We start from the raw sequence: 27,979 nt of genomic DNA on the forward strand, positions 1-27,979 counted from the left end.
TGAGGTGACCTTGAGGCGAGGCTTGAGTGCTGATATGACGCCGGCTGCTAGCAGGTAGCTGAGTACCCAGCTAGCTGGTAGCGTTTGGCTTAAATATGGATTATTACTACCTTATCAAACGCAGGAAACTTTCCGACTTCAGACAATTTTAATAAGTGATTACTAAGAGATGTTTCCATGAGCTCTGTGACTCATGCATGCATTGGTAATCTCAGACGATGTAAAACTCCTATCCTCTCGTGTAGAAACTAGAACACTGTGACGTCACGTGGAGTGGAATCGCATGGGTGCCAATCTGGCCTTTTTCAAATGAGGATAAAATTGACCATTGCCATTCGTCTAAACTGGAATTTCTAAAACCAAATAATTTGTGTATTTTAAAAACCCTAATGGTGGGTAATGAATAGCAATCAATGCATTTCGTTTTCTTTAATGAAGGAAATCACCCTATTCGAACCCGGATCTCCCAATTGCCGGTCAGGCGATTGTTGTAGTTCAGAAATTGTTGTAATTAGATATTAGCATGGCTATTTACCCTTTATTTATTTTTTAAATTGTCCACACCATTTTCATCCTATCTATATACAGCCGGCGTGGTGACTGACTCACTCATGGATACAAATTCCCGACCACTTCCAGAAGTGCTGGAGAGCTGAAATTTGGCACGCGTGCGGGGAACCCGAAATGATCCGGAGGAAAAATCCGAAAACCGGAAGTTTCCGCCACGTGTCGTCGCAAGGACGACAAAATGGCCGAAATCGCGCTTTTTCCGGGGACCGTATTTCGGTTTTTATTTTACTGTGCGCGAACCGTGCGTGCCACACGGATTGTCAATGCATTTTTTGAAAGCTGATAAACTTGGGCACGTAATTATGTAATAATATCATTTTATAGTTAAGCAATATGCTGCTAAAATGGCGTCCGAAAATTGAATTTTCAAAAAATATTTCATAAGTTCCGGTCCCCTCGTCGTAATAATAGGTGTAGGATATTGAAAATGATTATTATATATGCTCATAACATCGGTTACGAAATGTAGGTAACAATTTTCTTTCGTCGTCCTTGGTTACTCAGAAACAAATTAAAATTTGCCAAAAATCACCAAGAAGTACCATTTCCAAATGATTAACACAAGATTTTGTCCAGTTTTACACGACTGATTTCGTTCAGACTTAGTATTTACATAAGACTATGAATTTTGTTTCAGAAAAAGTAAACGTTTTTACAATATTGCCTTCGATAAACCAACAAAAAATTAAAAATGGTGGACACTTCCCATTTTTTCCCGGGAGTTCGTTTACTATTTATCGTTGTACAGGCGATAAATTTCCGTCACACGGACCGTTGTTGTATATTATGAAAGCCAATAAATGTTGCCACCTACTTATGTAATTTTTGAAGTTAATGTCTAAGTTAAACGCTTTCAAAATGGCGTCCAAAAATCTATTTCTCGGAAAATGTTTAATATTTTCCACTGCCATCGGCCTATTTCTGTGAGTTGGACAACGGAAATGATTATTATATATTTTCATAACATCATCTACGTAATGTAGGTAACAATTTTCTTTCGTCGTCCTTGGTTACTCAGAAAAAAATTAAAATATTCCGAAAATCACCGAAAATTACGATTTCCAAATGATTAACATAGCATTTTGTCAATTTATACCTCACCGATTTCTTTCAAACTTTGTAGTTACATAGATCTATGCATCATCTTTCAGAAATCATAAATATTTAATAAATAAATTGATCGATATAACCGCGAAAAAAAATGGCGGGCACTAATAATTTTTTCCGGGGAGAGATTTACTTTTTATTGTTTTACTCTCGAAATATGGATGTCATAGGGGCAACTTCTCTTAGATATGATAGTAAATAGATGTTACCATGTAACATAGTCATTTTTAAATCCCCTAAAAATCCCTAAAAAATTACAATTTGCATATAAGTAGCCTTTTCGGGTACTTTTCGTCACAATTCCGCCACATTTCCAAGCCTTACCACTTTTCACTACGGAATTGATGTGGATGATTGATAACCCCTGGCTGTAAAAACCTATAAACCCCCGGTTAACCCACATTCACACCCCAAAAAAAATTAAGCATACAATTCTACCATTTTGGGTACTTTTCGTGACTATTCCACCGCTGGTTCTTACCCAAACGACTCATCCCCACGGAATTTATGTGAACGGATGGTGACCGCCAGGAGTACACACATATAAACCCCCGGTATTCCCTGAAACCCCCCGAAATGTAAAATGTGCCATTAAGTCACCTATTTGGGAACTTCTCGCAAACATTACGCCGAACTACCCGTCCCCTCTGAGCTCTAGATCCAGAATTTTTCGTGAAGGCGGGCCACCGTAAACCATACGGGAAAAAATACCAGAAAACCCCCGATCACCTCCTGGAACTTCGCCAAAAAAAAATTTAAATTTGCCTTTCCGAGTAGTTTTCGTCACAATTTAGCCGGTGCCACTACTACTTATTGAAACCCCCGATAACCCCATGAAACCTCCCAAAACATTTCTAATAAATTGCCTCTCCGGGTAAAAGAATCGTCAGAATTCCGCCTCTATTTCGGACCCCTAGGACTTATCAGCACGCAATTTATGAGAACGATTTGTGACCACTGGTTTAACACAAGTATAAAACCCCTGGTATTCCGTTGGAATCCCCCGCAAAAATGAAATATTTCCCATTAAGTCTTCTTTCATGCGTACTTGTCGAACTTATTACGCCGCATTGCACTACACTTTACAATCATCGCTGCATAATCACTGTGGAAGATTGGTGACCGCATGTATAACACATTGAAACCCCGAATCCCCCTGAGCACCCCTCTCGGTGGAGGAGACCATTTATGAGGACTTAGCGGAGTAGCCGCGGGAGGCTCTTCATCCCCAAGGCGGCGAAGATGTTCCGAGGAGTAACTGGCGTAGGCGAGCGGGAGCTTCAGTAACCCCCGGGGGGCGAAGCTGCCCCGATGTTCAAGCGGCGCAGCCGCTGTGGGCTCCATCCACCCCTGGGCGGCTAAACCGCCCCTTAAACGAATAACGGGGAAAAAGTTCCGAAATGCCCTCGCCCTCTGGGCGGCTATGCCGACCCCAGACGAGGAACGGCGAGGCCGTTCCGAGTATTAAGCGGGGCAGCCCCGGGGGGGCATACTCAACCCCTGGGTGGCGAAGCCGCCCCTCAACGACGAACGGCGAAGCCGTTCCGAGGAATGAGTAGGGCGCTTCCCTACCCCCTGGCCGGCGAAGCCGGCCCCTAGCCGAGGTGAGATCATTCGAATTAAAATTCTTCGAACGACCACAAATGTAGACGGCGAAGCCGGAACCGGGGTTTTTAAGGGGCGGAGCCCCTTAACGAGCGCGCGGAGCGCAGCGAGTCCTATCTATATACAGCCGGCGTGGTGACTGACTCACTCATGGATACAAATTCCCGACCACTTCCAGAAGTGCTGGAGAGCTGAAATTTGGCACGCGTGCGGGGAACCCGAAATGATCCGGAGGAAAAATCCGAAAACCGGAAGTTTCCGCCACGTGTCGTCGCAAGGACGACAAAATGGCCGAAATCGCGCTTTTTCCGGGGACCGTATTTCGGTTTTTATTTTACTGTGCGCGAATTGTGCGTGCCACACGGATTGTCAATGCATTTTTTGAAAGCTGATAAACTTGGGCACGTAATTATGTAATAATATCATTTTATAGTTAAGCAATATGCTGCTAAAATGGCGTCCGAAAATTGAATTTTCAAAAAATATTTCATAAGTTCCGGTCCCCTCGTCGTAATAATAGGTGTAGGATATTGAAAATGATTATTATATATGCTCATAACATCGGTTACGAAATGTAGGTAACAATTTTCTTTCGTCGTCCTTGGTTACTCAGAAACAAATTAAAATTTGCCAAAAATCACCAAGAAGTACCATTTCCAAATGATTAACACAAGATTTTGTCCAGTTTTACACGACTGATTTCGTTCAGACTTAGTATTTACATAAGACTATGAATTTTGTTTCAGAAAAAGTAAACGTTTTTACAATATTGCCTTCGATAAACCAACAAAAAATTAAAAATGGTGGACACTTCCCATTTTTTCCCGGGAGTTCGTTTACTATTTATCGTTGTACAGGCGATAAATTTCCGTCACACGGACCGTTGTTGTATATTATGAAAGCCAATAAATGTTGCCACCTACTTATGTAATTTTTGAAGTTAATGTCTAAGTTAAACGCTTTCAAAATGGCGTCCAAAAATCTATTTCTCGGAAAATGTTTAATATTTTCCACTGCCATCGGCCTATTTCTGTGAGTTGGACAACGGAAATGATTATTATATATTTTCATAACATCATCTACGTAATGTAGGTAACAATTTTCTTTCGTCGTCCTTGGTTACTCAGAAAAAAATTAAAATATTCCGAAAATCACCGAAAATTACGATTTCCAAATGATTAACATAGCATTTTGTCAATTTATACCTCACCGATTTCTTTCAAACTTTGTAGTTACATAGATCTATGCATCATCTTTCAGAAATCATAAATATTTAATAAATAAATTGATCGATATAACCGCGAAAAAAAATGGCGGGCACTAATAATTTTTTCCGGGGAGAGATTTACTTTTTATTGTTTTACTCTCGAAATATGGATGTCATAGGGGCAACTTCTCTTAGATATGATAGTAAATAGATGTTACCATGTAACATAGTCATTTTTAAATCCCCTAAAAATCCCTAAAAAATTACAATTTGCATATAAGTAGCCTTTTCGGGTACTTTTCGTCACAATTCCGCCACATTTCCAAGCCTTACCACTTTTCACTACGGAATTGATGTGGATGATTGATAACCCCTGGCTGTAAAAACCTATAAACCCCCGGTTAACCCACATTCACACCCCAAAAAAAATTAAGCATACAATTCTACCATTTTGGGTACTTTTCGTGACTATTCCACCGCTGGTTCTTACCCAAACGACTCATCCCCACGGAATTTATGTGAACGGATGGTGACCGCCAGGAGTACACACATATAAACCCCCGGTATTCCCTGAAACCCCCCGAAATGTAAAATGTGCCATTAAGTCACCTATTTGGGAACTTCTCGCAAACATTACGCCGAACTACCCGTCCCCTCTGAGCTCTAGATCCAGAATTTTTCGTGAAGGCGGGCCACCGTAAACCATACGGGAAAAAATACCAGAAAACCCCCGATCACCTCCTGGAACTTCGCCAAAAAAAAATTTAAATTTGCCTTTCCGAGTAGTTTTCGTCACAATTTAGCCGGTGCCACTACTACTTATTGAAACCCCCGATAACCCCATGAAACCTCCCAAAACATTTCTAATAAATTGCCTCTCCGGGTAAAAGAATCGTCAGAATTCCGCCTCTATTTCGGACCCCTAGGACTTATCAGCACGCAATTTATGAGAACGATTTGTGACCACTGGTTTAACACAAGTATAAAACCCCTGGTATTCCGTTGGAATCCCCCGCAAAAATGAAATATTTCCCATTAAGTCTTCTTTCATGCGTACTTGTCGAACTTATTACGCCGCATTGCACTACACTTTACAATCATCGCTGCATAATCACTGTGGAAGATTGGTGACCGCATGTATAACACATTGAAACCCCGAATCCCCCTGAGCACCCCTCTCGGTGGAGGAGACCATTTATGAGGACTTAGCGGAGTAGCCGCGGGAGGCTCTTCATCCCCAAGGCGGCGAAGATGTTCCGAGGAGTAACTGGCGTAGGCGAGCGGGAGCTTCAGTAACCCCCGGGGGGCGAAGCTGCCCCGATGTTCAAGCGGCGCAGCCGCTGTGGGCTCCATCCACCCCTGGGCGGCTAAACCGCCCCTTAAACGAATAACGGGGAAAAAGTTCCGAAATGCCCTCGCCCTCTGGGCGGCTATGCCGACCCCAGACGAGGAACGGCGAGGCCGTTCCGAGTATTAAGCGGGGCAGCCCCGGGGGGGCATACTCAACCCCTGGGTGGCGAAGCCGCCCCTCAACGACGAACGGCGAAGCCGTTCCGAGGAATGAGTAGGGCGCTTCCCTACCCCCTGGCCGGCGAAGCCGGCCCCTAGCCGAGGTGAGATCATTCGAATTAAAATTCTTCGAACGACCACAAATGTAGACGGCGAAGCCGGAACCGGGGTTTTTAAGGGGCGGAGCCCCTTAACGAGCGCGCGGAGCGCAGCGAGTCCTATCTATATACAGCCGGCGTGGTGACTGACTCACTCATGGATACAAATTCCCGACCACTTCCAGAAGTGCTGGAGAGCTGAAATTTGGCACGCGTGCGGGGAACCCGAAATGATCCGGAGGAAAAATCCGAAAACCGGAAGTTTCCGCCACGTGTCGTCGCTAGGACGACAAAATGGCCGAAATCGGACTTTTTTCGGGGACAGTCTTTCGGTTTTTATTTTACTGCGCGCGAATGGTGTGTGCCACACGGATCGCTAATGCATTTCCTGAAAGCTGACAAACGTGGGCACGTAATTACGTAATGTTGTTAATTTATTTTTAAGAAAATTGCAGCCAAAATGGCGTCCAAAATTTCGTTTTTCGAATAAAATTTCATAACTTCCACTCCCTTCGACTTAATTTAAGCTATAGGATAACGAAAATGATTATTATATATGCTAATAACATCGTCTACGAAATGAAGGTAACAATTTTCTTTCGTCGTCCTTGGTTACTCAGAAAAAAATTAAAATATTCCGAAAATCACCGAAAATTACGATTTCCAACAGACTAATAGAAGATTATGTCAATTTTAACCTGACCGATTTCTTTCAAACTTTGTAGTTACATACACTTCTTTATTGTCTTTCAGAAAACATGAACCGTTAATAAATGATTCAATATATTTAACCGCGAAAAAATAAAAATGGCGGGCACTACTCACTTTTTTTGGGGACTGGTTTGCTTTTTATTGTATTACTCTCGAAATATGGATGTCATAAGGCACACTTCTATTAGAAATGACAGTAAATGAATGTGACCATATAGTATCGTCAACTTTAAACCCCCCGAAACCCCCTAAAAAATTAAAATTTTCATATAAGTAGCGTTTTCGGGTGCTTATCGTCACAATTCCGCCGCTTCTCCATCCTTACCACTCATCGCTACGGAATTGATGTGGACGATTGATGACCGCTGGCAGTAAAAACCTATAAACCCCTGGTAAACCCTCATACACCCCCCCAAAAAATAAAATTTTGCATATAAGTCTACTTTTTGGGTACTTTACGTGACTATTCCACCGCCCCCAACGACTCATCCCCACGGAATTTATGTAAATGGATGGTGACCTCCAGGAGTACACACATTTAAACCCCCGGTATCCCCCTGAAATCCCTCCCAAACGTAAAATGTGTCATTTAGTCTCCTATTTGGGTACTTCTCGCAAACATTACGCCACACTACCCGTCCCCTCTGAGGTCTAGGTCCGGAATATTAGGTGAGGGCGAGCAACCGTAAACCATACGGGAAAAAATACCAGAAACCCCCGATCACCTCCTGGAACATCGCTAAAAAAATTAATGAATTTTAAAGTCGCCTTTCCGAGTAGTTTTCGTTACAATTTAACCGGTGCCCCTACCACTTATTAAAACCCCCGAAAACCCCGTGAAACCTCCCAAAAAATTTCTAACAAATCGCCTCTCCAGGTAAAAGAATCGTCAGACCACTGTTCCGGACCCCTACGACTTATCGGCACGGAATTTATGAGAACGATTTGTGACCACTGGTTTAACACAAGTATAAACCCACCGGTATTCCGTTGGAACCCCCGCAAAAAATGAAAAACGTGCCATTAAGTCTTCTTTTATGGGTACTTGTCGCCACTATTACTCCGCATTGCACTACCCTTTACAATCATCGCTACTTGATCACTGTGGACGATTAGTGACCGCATGCATGACACATTAAAACCCCCGAATCCCCTTGGGCACCCCTCTCGGTGGAGAAGAGCATTAATGAGGACTAAGCGGAGCAGCCGCGGGGGGGGCTCCTCGACCCCAAGGCGGCGAAGCCGCCCCACAACGATGAACGGCGAAGCCGTTCCGAGGAGTGACTGGCGTAGGCGAGGGGGAGCTTCAGTAACCCTCGGGCGGCGAAGCCGCCCTGCCGTTCAAGCGGCGCAGCCGCTGTAGACTCCACCCATCTCAACTCACACTCAACCCCTGGGCGGCGAAGTCGCCCTCCAGCGAGGAACGGCGAAGCCGTTTCGAGGAATGAGTGGGGCGCCTCCCTACCCCCTGGCCGGCGAAGCCGGGCCCCTAGCTGAGGTGAGATTATTCGAACTTTAAAAGTCTTCGAGCGACCACAAATGTAGACGGCGAAGCCGGAACCGGGGTTTTTAAGGGGCGGAGCCCCTTAACGAGCGCGCGGAGCGTGCGAGTCCTATCTATATACAGCCGGCGTGGTGACTGACTCACTCATGGATACAAATTCCCGACCACTTCTAGAAGTGCTGGAGAGCTGAAATTTGGCACGCTTGCGGGGAACCCGAAATGATCCGGAGGAAAAATCCGAAAACCGGAAGTTTCCGCCACGTGTCGTCGCTAGGACGACAAAATGGCCGAAATCGGGCTTTTTTCGGGGACAGTCTTTCGGTTTTTATTTTACTGCGCGCGAATGGTGTGTGCCACACGGATCGCTAATGCATTTCCTGAAAGCTGATAAATGTGGGCACGTAATTACGTAATGCTGTTAATTTCTTTTTAAGAAAATTGCAGCCAAAATGGCGTCCAAAAATTCGTTTTTTCTATTAAAATTTCATAACTTCCGCTCCCTTCGACTTAATTTAAGGTATAGGATAACGAAAATGATTAATATATATGCTTATAACATCGTCTACGAAATTTAGGTAACAATTTTCTTTCGTCGTCCTTGGTTACTCAGAAAAAAATTAAAATATTCCGAAAATCACCGAAAATTACGATTTCCGAAAGATTAACACAAGATTATGTCAATTTTAACCTGACCGATTTCTTTCAAACTTTGTAGTTACATACACTTATTTATTGTCTTTCAGAAAACATGAACGTTTAATAAATGATTTAATGTATTTAACCGCGAAAAAATAAAAATGGCGGGTTATACTCACTTTTTTCGGGGACTGGTTTGCTTTTTATTGTTTTACTCTCGAAATATAGATGTCATAGGGCACACTTCTGTTAGATATGACAGTAAATGAATGTGACCATATAGTATTGTCATCTTTAAACCCCCCGAAACCCCCTAAAAAATTAAAATTTGCACAAAAGTAGCCTTTTCGGGTACTTTTCGTCACAATTCCGCCCTTTTTCCAAGCTTTAACAGTCATCGCTACGGGATTGATGTGGACGATAGATGACCGCTGGCAGTAAAAACCTATAAACCCCCGGTAAACCCTCATACACCCCCACAAAAAATAAAATGTTGCATATAAGTCTACTTTTTGGGTATTTTTCGTGACTATTCCACCGCCCCCAACGACTCATCCCCACGGAATTTATGTAAATGGATGGTGAACGCCAAGAGTACGCACATTTAAACCCCCGGTATCCCCCTTAAAACCCTCCCAAATGTAAAATGTGTCATTTAGTCTCCTATTTGGGTACTTCTCGCAAACATTACGCCACACTACCCGTCCCCTCTGAGGTCTAGATCCGGAATATTTGGTGAGGGCGAGCAACCGTAAACCATACGGGAAAAAATACCAGAAACCCCCGATCACCTCCTGGAACATCGCTGAAAAAAAATAAATGAATTTTAAAGTCGCCTTTCCGAGTAGTTTTCGTCACAATTTAACCGGTGCCCCTACCACTTATTAAAACCCCCGAAAACCCCGTGAAACCTCACAAAACATTTCTAATAAATCGCCTCTCCAGGTAAAAGAATCGTCAGACCACTGTTCCGGACCCCTAGGACTTATCGGCACGGAATTTATGAGAACGATTTGTGACCACTGGTTTAACACAAGTATAAAGCCCCCCGGTATTCCGTTGGAACCCCCGCAAAAAATGAAAAACTTGCCATTAAGTCTTCTTTTATGGGTACTTGTCGCCACTATTACTCCGCGTTGCACTACCCTTTACAATCATCGCTACGTGATCACTGTGGACGATTAGTGACCGCATGCATAACACATTAAAACCCCCGAATCCCCCTGGGCACCCCTCTCGGTGGAGAAGAGCATTAATGAGAACTAAGCGGAGCAGCCGCGGGGGGGCTCATCGACCCCAAGGCGGCGAAGCCGCCCCACAACGATGAACGGCGAAGCCGTTCCGAGGAGTGACTGGCGTAGGCGAGGGGGAGCTTCAGTAACCTTGGGCGGCGAAGCCGCCCTGACGTTCAAGCGGCGCAGCCGCTGTAGACTCCACCCATCTCAACTCACACTCAACCCCTGGGCGGCGAAGCCGCCCTCCAGCGAGGAACGGCGAAGCCGTTTCGAGGAATGAGTGGGGCGCCTCCCTACCCCCTGGCCGGCGAAGCCGGCCCCTAGCTGAGGTGAGATTATTCGAACTTCAAAAGTCTTCGAGCGACCACAAATGTAGACGGCGAAGCCGGAACCGGGGTTTTTAAGGGGCGGAGCCCCTTAACGAGCGCGCGGAGCGTGCGAGTCCTATCTATATACAGCCGGCGTGGTGACTGACTCACTCATGGATACAAATTCCCGACCACTTCTAGAAGTGCTGGAGAGCTGAAATTTGGCACGCTTGCGGGGAACCCGAAATGATCCGGAGGAAAAATCCGAAAACCGGAAGTTTCCGCCACGTGTCGTCGCTAGGACGACAAAATGGCCGAAATCGGGCTTTTTTCGGGGACAGTCTTTCGGTTTTTATTTTACTGCGCGCGAATGGTGTGTGCCACACGGATCGCTAATGCATTTCCTGAAAGCTGATAAATGTGGGCACGTAATTACGTAATGCTGTTAATTTCTTTTTAAGAAAATTGCAGCCAAAATGGCGTCCAAAAATTCGTTTTTCTATTAAAATTTCATAACTTCCGCTCCCTTCGACTTAATTTAAGGTATAGGATAACGAAAATGATTAATATATATGCTTATAACATCGTCTACGAAATTTAGGTAACAATTTCCTTTCGTCGTCCTTGGTTACTCAGAAAAAAATTAAAATATTCCGAAAATCACCGAAAATTACGATTTCCGAAAGATTAACACAAGATTATGTCAATTTTAACCTGACCGATTTCTTTCAAACTTTGTAGTTACATACACTTATTTATTGTCTTTCAGAAAACATGAACGTTTAATAAATGATTTAATGTATTTAACCGCGAAAAAATAAAAATGGCGGGTTATACTCACTTTTTTCGGGGACTGGTTTGCTTTTTATTGTTTTACTCTCGAAATATAGATGTCATAGGGCACACTTCTGTTAGATATGACAGTAAATGAATGTGACCATATAGTATTGTCATCTTTAAACCCCCCGAAACCCCCTAAAAAATTAAAATTTGCACAAAAGTAGCCTTTTCGGGTACTTTTCGTCACAATTCCGCCCTTTTTCCAAGCTTTAACAGTCATCGCTACGGGATTGATGTGGACGATAGATGACCGCTGGCAGTAAAAACCTATAAACCCCCGGTAAACCCTCATACACCCCCACAAAAAATAAAATGTTGCATATAAGTCTACTTTTTGGGTATTTTTCGTGACTATTCCACCGCCCCCAACGACTCATCCCCACGGAATTTATGTAAATGGATGGTGAACGCCAAGAGTACGCACATTTAAACCCCCGGTATCCCCCTTAAAACCCTCCCAAATGTAAAATGTGTCATTTAGTCTCCTATTTGGGTACTTCTCGCAAACATTACGCCACACTACCCGTCCCCTCTGAGGTCTAGATCCGGAATATTTGGTGAGGGCGAGCAACCGTAAACCATACGGGAAAAAATACCAGAAACCCCCGATCACCTCCTGGAACATCGCTGAAAAAAAATAAATGAATTTTAAAGTCGCCTTTCCGAGTAGTTTTCGTCACAATTTAACCGGTGCCCCTACCACTTATTAAAACCCCCGAAAACCCCGTGAAACCTCACAAAACATTTCTAATAAATCGCCTCTCCAGGTAAAAGAATCGTCAGACCACTGTTCCGGACCCCTAGGACTTATCGGCACGGAATTTATGAGAACGATTTGTGACCACTGGTTTAACACAAGTATAAAGCCCCCCGGTATTCCGTTGGAACCCCCGCAAAAAATGAAAAACTTGCCATTAAGTCTTCTTTTATGGGTACTTGTCGCCACTATTACTCCGCGTTGCACTACCCTTTACAATCATCGCTACGTGATCACTGTGGACGATTAGTGACCGCATGCATAACACATTAAAACCCCCGAATCCCCCTGGGCACCCCTCTCGGTGGAGAAGAGCATTAATGAGAACTAAGCGGAGCAGCCGCGGGGGGGCTCATCGACCCCAAGGCGGCGAAGCCGCCCCACAACGATGAACGGCGAAGCCGTTCCGAGGAGTGACTGGCGTAGGCGAGGGGGAGCTTCAGTAACCTTGGGCGGCGAAGCCGCCCTGACGTTCAAGCGGCGCAGCCGCTGTAGACTCCACCCATCTCAACTCACACTCAACCCCTGGGCGGCGAAGCCGCCCTCCAGCGAGGAACGGCGAAGCCGTTTCGAGGAATGAGTGGGGCGCCTCCCTACCCCCTGGCCGGCGAAGCCGGCCCCTAGCTGAGGTGAGATTATTCGAACTTCAAAAGTCTTCGAGCGACCACAAATGTAGACGGCGAAGCCGGAACCGGGGTTTTTAAGGGGCGGAGCCCCTTAACGAGCGCGCGGAGCGTGCGAGTCTTTAGATATATAGATGATGAGGAATTTGCACTTTAAGGTATGATTATTTGAAATTTTATTTGTTAGGCCAAGTTAAGATCATTTCAGGAAAGCAAAGAAAGAAAATTACCTTTATGTTCTTAAAATAAATCGAATTTCACACATTCACTTTGAAATTCAGGACTGGCTATGGAACTTGAGCCATTTAGTTAGTTCTATAAAATCCTGGGCCAAGTATTATTATGGGCAAGTATTTGGCAAAATATTATTTTGCTCCAACTCTTGGAGGGTATAAGGTGTTACAATGTCCTGATGTGTTATTTAAATTGTATTTTATATTTGCCCAGAATTGGGCTTCCATATTTGGACCTGAAAGGTTTGATAAGCATAATGGCTTGTTTAAAAATCATTGAACTCGTTAATTACATGAGTAAAATGTTACCCAGATTACCTTGCAATGAAGGGAAGAGCAGTTTGATATTTATTTACAAGACATGTATTCTCCCACAGAATAAAATCCATGTAAAAAAAATTTAACTCATAATCCAAATATTTTTACTAAAATTTTTTTATGGTACGTGTTATGACACAAACTGCATATGTACTAATTTTTTTAAATATGGCGTCCTTGTATGAGGATAATTTCTCTCTTCCTCTTCTTTCCTGCGGGTCAGAATTTTCCTGCGCCTAATGCTTACCATGTGATCAAGAATGTTAGTGATCCACTCCAATTGGCCGAGAAGAAGAGAGGACGGAGGGAGGAGAAAATGGATTCTGAAGGAGAATGGAAGGAACAATTTTTGGAGGGCATTCGAAGGAAGCTCAACATCAAACGGAGGAGCGTCAAGCCCTTTGTTGTGCAGCCCTTCATATCATCTGTACCTGTGAGTTTAAAATTTCTTTTTCTATTTTTTTTATCTAACGATAACTAATCATACTATTAACCCTTTGACATCCAAGGGACATGTATGTCCCAAATTTTTTAAATTCTATCAAATTCAATTGAGAAGTAAAAAATTTGAGGAATCAAGCGAGATGGAGTGGAATCGATTCATAATGAAAGATGATTTGCAATTTTCCACAAAAATAAATTTAATCCGACCCGAGTTTGGATGTTACTACATCATTTTCAAGGTACAAATGGTGGTAAGTGCAGTTAATTTATACATATGTATTTAGGAGGCTGTAGTGGGAGAAGTGAGGGGAGAGAGAGGAGAAAGTGGATGGAAAATCCTCAAGGAGGTGGCTGGAATGGGTAGAAGTGGAAAGCGTGGGGGGGAGGGGAGAGTGGAGAAGTGTTGCTTGGAAAAACTGGAGGAGGTAAAAAGGGTGGAAATTAAAGGGTTTTTTTCCAGGGTTAACAAACTTAGGGCATAGAAACGAAAGCATTTAAATACACATGGTGGTCTTCTCATCTTCGGGTGTTGTTTCCGAGGGCCATCGGTGAATGGTTGGAAGGGGGAAGACGTCTTCTGTGCCAGTAGGCTGCCGTACGGATCAGTAGTACCTTTGAGGACGCGTTCTTCTGAGGGTGTGTAGGTGGGGAGCTGGGAGTCGGCGGTTAGGATTCCATGTATGGTGCCTGCGGGATCCCATTCACGTCGAGTGGGCGACAGGAGGGAGGGGAGAATAAGGGAATTGAGAAGGCCTATGGTTGTAAGGATTGGTTGTATTTATTTTATTTTATTTTATTTTTATTTTATTCTAAAACCACCGGATACAGCTCTCATTGGCCATTTTACACCGGGGTGTTCAACGTATGTAACAGTAAACGTACACAAACAACCATGCCCTGGACCGGGGAAACCTACCCAGGCGGGACTCGAACCCGCGGCCTCTTGTTTGGCAGGCGAAGACGTTACTCCGCCGCCACCGAGGCCGGCAATAGAAGAATAGGCACCTGTATTCATGTTTCAAATTCTTTTTGTGATATCCTTTAATATTTCAGTGTCCACATTGTTATGAACTTTCACTTAAAATGTTGTTTATGAGATGGAAATTTGATATTTTACAACGAATCAATTTGAAGAGGACTTTCGGTTCATCCTTCATGCGTACCTAGCCAGTGGCGTCAGTGCCAAAAACTATGCAGCTCTGCTTTAGTTTTGACAAAACTTGTGTTTTCATGCCATGGGACACACATGTCCCTATGGAAATTAAGGGAGCCAGACTTGGTATTATTTCACGTAAACTGATTTGTAGCAACTGAATAGCTTATGATGTTAGCTCTGCCTAAACGATAACAGAGTTAGAATATAATGCTCCGCAAGGAGACGAGTTTTAATTTTAGCTTTGTGACTATTCTGGAAATGGCATCTAACGATTTGATCGTTTGATCATTCTTCCTCATAGAATGATTCTCCAAGTTGTTAGAATAGCAATGGCTGATGCCTGGTTTCGCTAGTGGTAGGACCCGCCTGCCTCTGTGGACGGTGCGGGATTCCTCGTCCCATCCCTTCCTTCAATATCCCGTCCCAAGAGGCGTCGTAGGGCTCCTATCGCGGTGGCGCCTCCTTCCCTTCTCCTTCCTGTCCTCCCCCTTCTGGGTGCAGAGCTCGCGCTAATAGACTCTGCCCCGGGAGTGTATCCTCGCGAGCCCGCCCTAGGGTATCGTTCCATTTGTTGTGGAAATGGAAGATTGGAAATAATGTATTGCTTATTATGTCCCAGCTAAGACGTATTGTCTCCAAGTAGGTATTGCAGCTGTCGATTGTATACAGTGTTATTACCCCCTCTAGGCATCGTGTTTGCCGGTAGAAGGGCAAATGCCTTCCATTTTGTATTTCCATGAGTTATCTCGTGGTGTTGATAGAATGCGGGTGTTGGTGCTAATAAGCTTGTCAACAGCCTTATTGCAGTGATTAGCTGACTGAAAAGAATGCCAATAATATGATGCTTACTCGCTGTATCTGACAATGCTCTTGAGGAGATTCTACAAGCTGAATAGAATAATGATGAAGGCAATCTTCCACTTGACGAAGAAGATATAGGCTTCCTTGGTGAAGATACTAATGACATAGCTGTTGAAATCATCATAGAACGCCTGGTTCCAGAATCATCACTTACCAGCCGGCCCGGCTTCTTCACTGCAACCATCATCATCGCTGAAATCATCAAAATCCATGCCAAAAAATGGTGGCAAACTATCTACCGTCCCTTCATCTTAAACATCATCCAATGACACAACTGAATCAAAATGAAGCAAATGTCATGATAAAATAACCCTGAGCAAAGGCATTACCTTCAACAGGGGACCACACCTTCGGAAATCACATTTCCAAATGGAAACAATTGATTATGAATATAGAGCGGTGAACCTAAATGTAGACCGGAGTTTAGATTTTTTAAGATTTTCCATAAGATATTTTGAAAATTCTGAAAGACACGCTCTGCTGGCCTAACTTATAAAAATATACATTCCTGATTGATGTGTAATAATAACACTGATTAAATTAACAACTGCTTTAATTTAGCAAGAGAATGGTGCACCAGCACACGGCACACGTCCGTCCTCATCCATAACTACAAACCAAGAGAGCGTTCAATTCCCCCCGTTCCCACCACGCCACGCAAGTACCCTACATATGTAGGGTTCTTGACGCCACGCAAGCGGCGCCACAGTCGCGAACAACTGACACACAAAAAAATCACATAGCAGACCATACATAACACTGGTAACAAAGATATATAATTTTCCTATTTTGAACAAATTTTACCCTTACCATCCACAGGGACATATTTTTCTTAGACTGTATCTCATAAACTATTAGAGATATCTCTTTTATATTAACGTTTTTGGAATCTGCACATCAATTTCAGCCTAAAGAGATATTTCGTTATGCCATCAAATGGCTGCAACTCTAATGGACCTCTAACTTTTTAAGGTCCATAAGGATTGCAGCCATTAAGTTGCGTACCAAAATATGTTTTTCGGCTAATATTGATGCATAGATTCCAAAAACATTCAAATAAAAGTGATGTATCTAATAGTTTCTGAGATGTAGTTTGGGACAAATATGTCCCTGTGGAGGGTAAAGGTAAAATTCATCCAGAATAAGAATATCATATGTGCTGATTACGGTGTGTTTTATTACTATCCATCAGACCAATGAATATTTTTTAAATATTATTTAAAATCTTAAAATTCCATGGATATGGTAACGTATTGCATGTCCTTAATTAATTAAAATAATAATTAAACAAATGTAACCTAAAAATTCTCTATTCTTTCAGAGCATCCATCAATGTCGGTCATAATAAAATTTTACTGTTTATTGTTTCAACTACTATTATTAAGAGACATACTTTATCCATAAAAAATTAATAATGAACTACTATATGTTAAAAAATGCAAGATACAACATGTAATTCTTTTCGTGTGACTGACGTCCTATGAACGGTGATAACAATGCATACTGTTGTGAAACACAAATAAACCTGGTATACTCCACACATATTAGTTGTTCAGTTTTCAATTTCACTTCTTGCACATTCAGTGCACGTCTTTCATCCAGGCATTTTCAATAACTAATTCTCTTCAAGCTATCGTGCCAGCATGCTGTTCCTAAAACTACAGACAGGATCAGCTAAAATACCTCTCTTCATACTGGAATAGTTTCCGATAAGTAACCTTGCTCAGATTTACTTGTATTGTAGAGATGTAGAAATTAATCTTTGCCTTTCTGTCAATTTTATGTGATTTTTTTTGGTCCATTAGGTTGATCTTACCGATGAACTTGTTTTGAACCATATCCTTGAGCCAATTATTATCTCTAGACAAAGAATTTGGATCTTTTCTGCATCTTTTTGTTTCCTCCTGGACACAGTGTTCCACTGAAATCAAAGGCCGAACTTAGAAAGCTTGATCATAATTGAACAGACTTCTAAGAAGCATTGTTTGATTAGTTTCAAATCACAAAGCATTCCTGACGATTTCAAAATGCCTTCCAGTTATTCTATTGTCAATTATTGGCAATATACGACACTTGAATGTCAGAATCAGAAGACCAATATGTAGTCCCTAAAACTGGAAACCAAAAGAGTTGATAACTCATCACAAAATTCTTCCTCAAATACACCCAAAAAAGTGTTCTACCTATTATTGGCATTCGTTTCAGTTGGCTGACTATTAAAGAAAAGCAGTTGAGAAGCGTGTTAGCAACAAAACTCATTCTACAATGTATGAACTACATTTGGAATGAAGGGAATTCACTCATCTTGCTGCTCTCAGTACCAAACCACAATTAAAAGAAAAGAATCGCTCAACCAACAGAGACAATTGCTTCCCATGAAGGTCTGCACAGAAGTGAATCAAAATATAACAAGGGGATGAATAAGAGTCGAGGACCATGTACACCCCACAAAAGTGGAAGGAGAGTTCCTACCATGGAAGGAAGGTGTGGTCGGCACCGCCAAAGCGATATCTTGGGCCTTTTCTTCAGTGGAACCCCAAGCCCCTTTTTACTTCATACCTATCTTGCCCCCCTTTTTCTTGCTCCTCATACCCAACCTATTACATTGTTTGGTTATAAGTATCTTTGCCGAACTACGTCACAGCACAGCAAAGGTGAGGAAGAAGCATGTCATTCATTGCCTGCCTTCTAGATGGAGACCACAGCCAGTGGTGCAGCGAGGGGGGGATTTTGGGGGTTAAAACACCCCCAGAGCTCAGAGAAATTTTTTAATTTAATCCATTTTACTAATGGATTAGTATTACTTTTATAAAAGTCTTAGGATTAATCAAATATCCCTCAGAAAGCTGTAAAACTCGCCATTTGGAACTATTAATCTTAAAAATTTTCTGGAGGAGGGGCCCCCCCGCAACTCCCACTTACTCTGGTGGTTATGCAATACCCCAACACCCCAAAGTATTAGTTGCGCCTAAAACCCCCCCTAGCCTTAAGTTTTGGCTGGGCCCATGATCACAGCCACAACCTTGAGAGTCTCTACCGCCCTCAAATTAGAAAATTTATTTAGAGATGTTTTAGAAAAACTTGCGGTTTTCATGAGCTGGTCATTCTTATTGGTCAACAAAGTGAACTTATACGAAGCAAACGGGGGCATCTTTTCAAATTACAGCCGAAGAGATTAGCATGTATTTGGTGATGAATTTATTGATGAGTTATCATGTGGTTCTGAGTTTTAGGGACAATTGACCCTCTGATCCTGACATGCAAGTGCCGTATATTGACAATAATTGACAATATTATGTCTCGAAGGGGTTTTGAGATCATCAGGAATGCTTTGCGTTTTGAAAATAATGAAGAAATACTAGTAGGGCTGGAATGTTGTACCACGCAGGATAGCTGGGGTCTGTGGCGTCCACTCAGTTTAGCATGGGTAAATTTTCCCCAGGGGAAGTATCTAGTAAATCTATCTACACAAAGAAATAACACACAGCATACAAAATATAAAGGCATTTTCCCTTCTGCCAGGGAAAATGACGCTGAGAGGAGGTTATAATACTGCATGCAAACGTCGGCCGAAATACTGGAAACAATACCTCTAAGTTTAGACACAGCAAGCAGCATATTACTTCCAAACCTTATATTTCCAGAACACCGTATTTCTCCGAATATAGTCCCCCTCTGAATATAATCCCCCCCCCCCCTAATTTTGAGGCTTCAGCTTCAGGAAAAGATTAAAAAATGCGTTTGAATATATTTCCCCCCTTTACTTTTACCACAGCCATTTTTGGAAAAAAAGGGGGGACTATATTCAGACATATACGGTATTCACAAAGAAAAAATTAAAACCCATCTCCATGTGGGGTAGGTATTGCATTCAACCTCAGTTACCATTTCTGCATTACTAATATTGGTTGCCATTCAATTACAATTCAATTTACGGGAAAGAATACCAATTCTCGCTCCCTAATGGTCCATAGGGACATATTTGTCCCATGGCATAAAAACACTAATTTTGTCAAAACTAAAGCACAACTGCAAAGATTTTTGCTCTAACTGCATGGGCTAGATGCAAATAAAGGATAAACCGAAAGTTCCGTTGTAATTGAGCCTCACATTGATTTGTTATAAAATATCAAATTCTCCCTTTGTAAACAGCATTTCAAATGAAATTTCATAACAATGTGGAAAAAACAATATCTAAAGGATGTCAAATAAGAATTAAAAACTAGAAGCCAATAGCCTATTCTTCAATAGAACCAATAGGGTAGTTTCCTTCATCAAAGCTAATGAAAGGAATTGATTGCGATTCGTTACCCACCATTAGTGTATTCATAATATACAAATTATTTGGTTTTAGAAATACCGGTTTAGACGAATGGCAATGGTCAATTTTATCCTCATTTGAAAGAGGCCAGATTGGCACCCATGCGATTCCACTCCACGTGACGTCACAGGGACCTAGTTTCTATACGAGTAGATAGGAGTGTTACATCGTTGGAGATTACCAATGCATGCATGAGTCACAGAGCTCAGGGAAACATGTCTTAATAATCACCCATTAAAACTGCTTAAGGTTGGAAAGTTTCCTTCGTTTGATAAGGTATTAATAATCCTTATTTGAGCCAAGCGCTACCAGCCAGCAGGGTACTCTGCTACCTGCTAGCATCCTGCATCGTATCAGCGCTCAAAGCCTCGCCCCAAGGTCACCTCACTTGTGGCAGTGGGAACCAGAATGACGTCACACGGGGTTTTCCCAACATTCATACTTAGCCGTCGCATTTTCGCGCGCTTGAAAAATTTCACTTTTCATTTAACAGTGAAAAATAGATATTGTCATTTAAAATTCTAAAAGCATGAAATATGTACTCCAGGAGTAATAATCTTTCAATTTAGGCAATAAAAAAATAATGGGAAACCCCCCTATTCTTACAGTCATAGATATTCCCATTTAATTTTGAAGAATTTAATAAAATTTGGGACATATATGTCCCTCAGATGTTAAGGGGTTAAAGGGTTGAATACACTATTTATATCAGTACCTACAAGTTACCATGCAGGCCATGTCAATTGGGTTATGGTGGAAGGTGTTAGGACACCAACTGCTTACTACATAACTTGTAAGGAAACAGTGAAAAATAAGAAACGAGTTAGGATGATTTGACCAAAGCATAGCATTTATTGAAGTCCTTAAATTCTGCTGGAATAAAGTAATTCATATAGGTAACTATCCAAGGGTGTAGCCAGGATCATAACTTGGGGGGGGGGGGGGGGGGGGGGGGGGGCAAGCCATAGTCTATATGGGGTCAAGCCAAGTTGTGACATTTTACAATGGAAAAGGTAAATGAAACCACTATTTAAGAAAATTATAACAACACTTTGTTGGTTTGAAGAAAAATTGTTGAGTACTTTTGTCTCAATTCAGTGCTGATTTTGCTTAAAGAATTTTGAGATTTTTGCTTCTAGGGGAGAGGGGGGGACAGCTGCCTCCCCCCACCTGCCCCTCGCAGGGTACACCCCTGTAACTATCTATTTATTATGGGATCTCTCTCTTATTTTGTACCTGGAAATACAGTACATTTCTAAGATGATGTTGTATTTCCTGTCGAGGGATGATTTAAGTATAATTTTTTGGTGCTGTAAGTTGTAACCTGAGAGCATTATAAAGTTATTCACTCCCATTACCTTTCTGTTGTATGGCCCACACCAACAAGTGGTTTATTCACCTAAAAATAATTTTTCAATCATTATTAACCCTTTCGCGCTGGACCTTCGCTGAGGGAAATTCTTCCTCAATACGGATCTCTTGAAAGTTTTCTTTACTCCACTGTACGAAGCTTTTTCGCATCGACTGAAGGTAGGTTCCCTCCCTAACCATTTTTTGACCCAACTCAGTGGGGCGCCGATCCCTTTCCTCGGCCTCTGTCCCAGGCCCTTGAGGGATTAAAAGCCCCTTCCTAGGACGAGTCCGCGGTCAACTGGCTAAAATATTAATGCAAAACATATGCAAATATTTGGCCGAAGATGGGACTGGGCTCGCGCTAAGGCGTATCACGAGGAGCGACCGCGTCCGTGGGTCTATTGTGTCCGCCACGGTCACTTTTTTCGATCTGTGCCGCACAAGCGTGGCATTCGTTGCATAGGTTAGGAAAATTAACACCGCACAGGTGTGGCATTCGTTGTTCATGGAAGAAAATCCTCGCCGCACAGGTGTGGCATTTGGTGCGAAAGGGTTAAGGGTAGTGGTACATACGGAAGAGTCCAGGAGACATGGGGAGATATCATATATACTTTATTATGGTAAGAGAAAGGTTTAGGAACAGTATGAAAAACTCATGCAGCTTTCTGCAGGAGATGTGGATTCCAGTCATAACCTAGTTTTTATGAAATGTAAGATTCAAAAGACTTACGAAAGTTAGGAAGGTGAGGGAATGGAATGCAGAAGCTCTGAAGGGGACTATGAGGAGAGAATATCGGGAAAAAAGTGGAAAATAGCATCCAGGATATTGAAAATACACAGACTGTGGAAGAAGGGTGGGATAAGATTGAAACAGGAATAGTCAAAGCGGAGAAGTCAATCGGCTATGTTGACAGTAGACAGATAAAGAAGCTGTGGATAATGAAGGAAATGATAAAAGAATTGGAAGAAAGAAGGAATTGGAAGAAAGTGAGCGCAGAACAGGGAAAAAGGATGTACATATTGGGAAATAAATAATTGATTGTGGTATGAAACTAACAGGGTAAGAAAAGCTAGGTATAAAAGCAAAGTGAGGAAATGCAAAGGTTTCAGGGGGAAGGAGTGGTAGGCAAGTTGCACATCAAGGTGAAGTGTAGTTCAGTAAGTCACTGGGTAAATATTCTGTAGAGCATATATCGAAAATAGTTTTCTACAGTTGAGTTAAAGCCTTATCTTGTGTATTTACGAAAAACTGTTCTGGAATATCATCTGCACCTGGAGCCTCATTCTTTTGCAGGTCTGTTATTGCAGCATCGAAATTCAATCTTAAGGTGCTGGCTCCCATGTCATCCTTTTCTACTTCACTTTCCTTTTCAATTATTATCTTAATTTCTTCAATAATAATTTTGCTATGCTTGCTTCCATTGTAAAACTCCTCCAGGCATTCTTTCCATTTCTCAACTTTGTCTTTGTTTCAATCAAAATATCTCCATGCTTGTTCCTTATGTTATTAAATCTTGTACTCCATCTCTAGAATTGGCTCCTCACTATTCTTTAAGCAGCTTCCAGTTTTCCTTGTACGGGGTACACATCCTCGTATATGTTCATCATCCACACTTCTTTAGATTTTCTTGCTTTGCAAAAACTCTAGGTCCCTATTCTCTTGTAGCACGGCTGTCCTCTTTCAGTTTTTACTCTATTTCATATCCCCCTTTCTCCAATGTGATCTCTGACTTCCTCCATGATCCATAGCAGTTTTTCTTTTAGCAGATGTAGTATGCAACCCGCGTGCCATCAAAATTGTCTGACTGGGGTGGTGCCTGCTCACTCTCGGTGCGATATCTCGGGAACCAAAGGGCAGAAATGAAAGACATTTGAGTTGATACTCTGCAAATGTCTAATGAGTCATTGTAGAAGACAAAAAAGTGATAAAATAATCTGAGAGTGACATCATCTTCAGTTATGTCCATAAAACACCCAAAAATACCAAACTTTCAAAACTTTAAGTGGGATCAACACGTTTTTCCAGAATCCGATTGCAAAATTAATATTCAAAATTTAATTTCTCACCAAATAGAACAAAACTGGGGGGCATCCGAAAATAAATTTGAAAACCTTAAAAATAAGAACCACCTTAATGCTGCATGTTAGTGGGTTTACTACTGGGTCCTCTGTAAGCTTGTAAGCTTCTCTAAGTTCTTGTGTAAGCTTGCTGATGTAATTTTTAACTCATTAAATGTAAGCATACATATTTTTAAACTTGCAGAGGTTTGCTGAAACTAGTGAGAAGAGACCTGGACCGGCAGAATATACAATTTGCAGACGCTCATTTGTTGCTGAGACAATGAGGTGTCCATCAGGTGTAGCCTTTGCTCAACGAGCAGCGAGATTCCCAAAGGTCAAGTCATCACCTACTCCAGGTCAGTTTTGTTTGCTCTTTAGTCTTTTTTTTTTTAACTAATATCCCACCTGTGATTTATTATAAATCTGTGAAATGGTAACACCTCTTGCTTTGCCTTTGATAAAATAATGTCTAACTATAATGAAAGGAAAAGGTCGAAGCTTTAAATATGGTTGCTAATTTTAAACTTACAGCTACATATTTAATTTACTGTCTTAAAGACTGCTCCATTCCTTGATGAGGCACATTATCTAGGTGGAAAAGGCCATGTCCCAAAGTTATATAATAGCAGTGATAAGTCCTCTATTTGTGCATGAAAATTCTACGCTATTCAATTTATGAAGTATGTAAATCCACAATGTAGAATATAGGTACTGAGCTTTTTGTGAGTTCTGCCAATGATGCAGTGCAAACATCATTGAGAAATATCTTCTTGCATTTTAAATAATTTAGATTTTTATTCTTGAGTTAAGTAATGAATTCCATTTACAATAAATGATAAATGAAAATTATATGCAACTATAAATTGATATGTACCTTCCTTTTTGGGATCAAAACTGCAGGTATGTTTTGTGGAAAAGTGGGGGAAAACATTAGTTTAAAATCTATTTTATTTTGACTCAGATGCTAAGATTAACAATCTTCAAAAGTGACTGCCAAAATTCATCCTTACCTTCGGATGTACTAAAAAAAATTAAGAGGACCATAGTCAAGATTAAATAACAAAATATAAAGTTGTGATGGTATGCAGGGATGCTCTTTGCTTTATTAATGCACCCCGTTGAAGATTATGCATTGTTTTAATGACATTCAGATATTTTATGTAAAATTTTACGAATCTTTGATTATGATTATGAAATTTTTTTATGTACAGGTCCTGGTAACTATAATGTGCAGGGTATGACTGATGAACTGTTGAGGCGAATAAGGCCAAATTATTGCTGGCTGAAGGGAGATTATAAAAGGAAAGCAGCATTTGGGAGCTCAGCTTCACGGGTGACAAGTTTGGTGCCACCGGGGATTCAGGAGCTGCCAGGGCCATCCGACTACGATACACGGGTGAGTGTGGCCCTTGATGCGATTTCATTTTGCTTCCCCATTCAGCAATCAACTCATCATGTGTCTGAAGTGAGCTCCATTTTGAAGTTCTGCTGATGCAATGCTTTGTTTGGTGTCCTGCAAATGCAAACTACTTACCTTCCAAACCACTTAGCCACTCGGCCACCTCGTAGAATTATTCTTCCTCTTAAAGAAATCTTTCCTTTCCAAACTGCAAATCATGGTTTCTCTGATAGTGGGCCCCGTTGTCCCAATGACGGCACAGGTTTTTCCCTATCCCCTCCTTTCCACCCCCACCCTTTCCCTGGTGGAATCGTCGGGCTCTCGTCGCGGCAGCACCTAATACAGTAAAACCTCTTTACATCCTAATGGAGGGGACCAAAATTTGGGCAATTTGATGTATGGAGGTTCTCTATAGAGAGGTTTTAGTGATAGGCACCATTTTTTCATATCCTTTGGAAATGAAAGGCACTACTGTCTTTTAAACCATTATATTTATGTATTCAAACACACATGTATGCATCAGTGAACATGCATTTATTATTTTATAATTACAGAAAGCGAGTGCTATCACATGATTTTTTACCATGATTCGAGAGAAAATGATGTGATCTCTCTCAATTCAACAGTCACTTACAAAGATTTGGATAGTTGGATACCTTTTTTCTTATTTACTGTAGGTACACCTTACTCGTACCAACTCGTATGTTCTCTTATTGAACAAAATGGCCACAACTAATGATTAACGTGAAAATTACAGCACAATAAGGTATATCAGAGAAAAAAGAGTGAAACACTTATTGCTGAAAATGTCATTCCACGTACGTAATCGTGGCTGCATTAATGGTCTCTAGTTGTCTCGGTGCAATTTGCGGAGATAGTTAGGCCATCTGGGGGGCATATCCTTGGTATGATAAGTAGAGGTTTTACGATATTAAGAGGTTCTCTACAAAGAGGTTTGCCTATAAATTTACATGTGAATCAGACCGGACCATAGGGGTTCATGATGTAAAGAGGTTCACTACATAGAGGTTTGACTGTATCCCTATTTCCTCCCCTGTCATCCCCCTTCTGAGGCATGAAAAGTGAAGGATTCTAGACCTGACCCTTGGGAGAGTAACCCCCCGAGTCCATCCTGAGTCTTTGTTCCAACTTTACACCTTCCATTTTTGGTTAGCCAAAGACACCATTACAATGTTGCAACTAGAAATTGGTTGAGCAATCAGAAGTGGTTGAACGATCAGTCAAAGAATACAGCACCACCTTTGACCACGCTATTAAGAACAATTGGCTGTCACAGAAAACCCTGCCCCAGGACATGATGTAGATATCGAGAATCCCACTATATATATCCTTGCTAGAGAGAAATACTACTAAACAAGAACCTTTGGAGGAGCCACACAGATATAATGAAGCCGTGAAAATAAACAGAAAAATAAAAACAATTTTAACAGAGATAACAGACATTGAATCAGTGAGATATGGCTACCAGGAGCAGAAACACTGTCCATTACATTCCAAATCCACTCCCACTATCAGCTCTGATGAGGTGTGTAGTTGGAGGAATGTTCGCTGATCTTACATTTGACCTGCAGGAAACTCAAAAATAATTCAGCTTTATTTACAATTTGAGGTTCATGTATTGAGCCGTATGTTAAAAATCCCCAGCCATCTATGCATCTTAATTGAAAGTACTATTTTATTATATTCATTCATTGAATTTGTTATAAGTTTTCTTGGATATTTCATCTTTACTTATCAATAATGGTGAAATATCCTAGAAAACATATAAAGGAATACCTCAAAGTTAATAATGAGTTGGTGAATTTTATATGTTGTATTCATTCATTGAAAGTACTGTTTAGAAAAAAACAAGGAAATCATTGCATGGATACCTATATACTCAGGGAAGGTGCCTTTATTGTTTACGTTCATTTTTTTGCTCATTTTGATACAGCTATGTCGATTGTGAATCATGCTGACTGTGGGATATGCATGATTGCTATTTTTCTTTGTGCTAACTAGCCACTTGGTGCAGGAATCTCAAAAAAATGGTGAATAGCCCATGATGGAGGATTAATACCAAACGGATTAGTTGGTGGGAAAATATCGAAAATCTTAGTGTTTCCCCAAAAATTTCAGCATATTCATATGGGAAAATGAAGAAAATTCTCTGCCAGGCATATGTCTTTTTTTCATTAACCCTTAGAGTGCGGAAACATTTTCATACATTTTGCACGCTGACTGTGGCATTTACCCATAAATTTTTATATTTTGCACTTATGCACTCTCCCTCGAGGGATGATGATCATCATAAGGATCGCTAAGGGGCTTAACTCTACCAGAGGAGCCCTCGTGGCAGCAGTGGGGATACAGATGGGGGGTGCGGGGGGCGCGCGCCCCTCCCTTGTGGGTCCGGCCGTATTGCCAACATTGCAGAACCACAATTGTGACTTTTTTACATCATAAGATAGCAATGTCTTATATATGTATATAATTACTTTAATTAACATTTTATTTTACTCTGCCTGCGACTTGATTATTTTTTAACACGATAAAAGTAAAGGCAACTCAATATATCTTTTGCGCCCCCCCCTTGAGTATTTTCTGTATCCGCCAGTGCGTGGCAGGGGATGACTCCTGCACAGGGGGTCTCTAGTTGGTAGCAAAAATTAACATGTTATGTACGGATGGCAAGAATTCTTGTCATTTTTTCCTCGAACATTCCGGATGGATGATGAAGATTCTCATCATTTAAGCGCGTCAACCTAAGCAATTTTAAAGCGTACAATACATATTCGTTAATACGTTTTCAGTTGTTGTTCATTATTCATAATGAATTGATGCATCATAACGTTTGATTGGGTAAAGTTATATTCTAAACATTAGCTTTTTAACCATGTTTAAACCAAAGGCATTACGCCCTAATAGGCACATATTTCCAATCTCAACACCTCCACCCAGAATCGGCGTTCCTAGGAATTTAAATACCCCAGCACGTAAGAACTCCCACAGTCTATGGGTTAAAATTAGAAAACAAGTAACAATCTTTGGATTTGAACCATAACGAGGAAAAATGAATGAAGTATCTTTATTTTCTTGGTCTGTTTATAAAGAATGGCCATA

At 41.5% G+C, this 27,979-nt stretch overlaps 1 protein-coding gene across 1 annotated transcript in view; it reads left to right on the forward strand.

Moving 5' to 3' along the window:
- Positions 1–27,979, forward strand: part of LOC124161498 (sperm-tail PG-rich repeat-containing protein 2-like) — a 141,859-nt gene that overhangs the window by 22,260 nt on the left and 91,620 nt on the right. The window contains exons 6-8 of the mRNA XM_046537835.1: positions 13,485–13,694; positions 23,660–23,813; positions 24,669–24,853. Of these exons, the coding sequence (XP_046393791.1) occupies positions 13,485–13,694; positions 23,660–23,813; positions 24,669–24,853 (549 nt within the window). The remainder of the gene's footprint in view (positions 1–13,484; positions 13,695–23,659; positions 23,814–24,668; positions 24,854–27,979) is intronic.

The sequence above is a fragment of the Ischnura elegans genome, chromosome 6 (assembly GCF_921293095.1).
Source record: "Ischnura elegans chromosome 6, ioIscEleg1.1, whole genome shotgun sequence".
Lineage (NCBI taxonomy): Eukaryota > Metazoa > Arthropoda > Insecta > Odonata > Coenagrionidae > Ischnura > Ischnura elegans.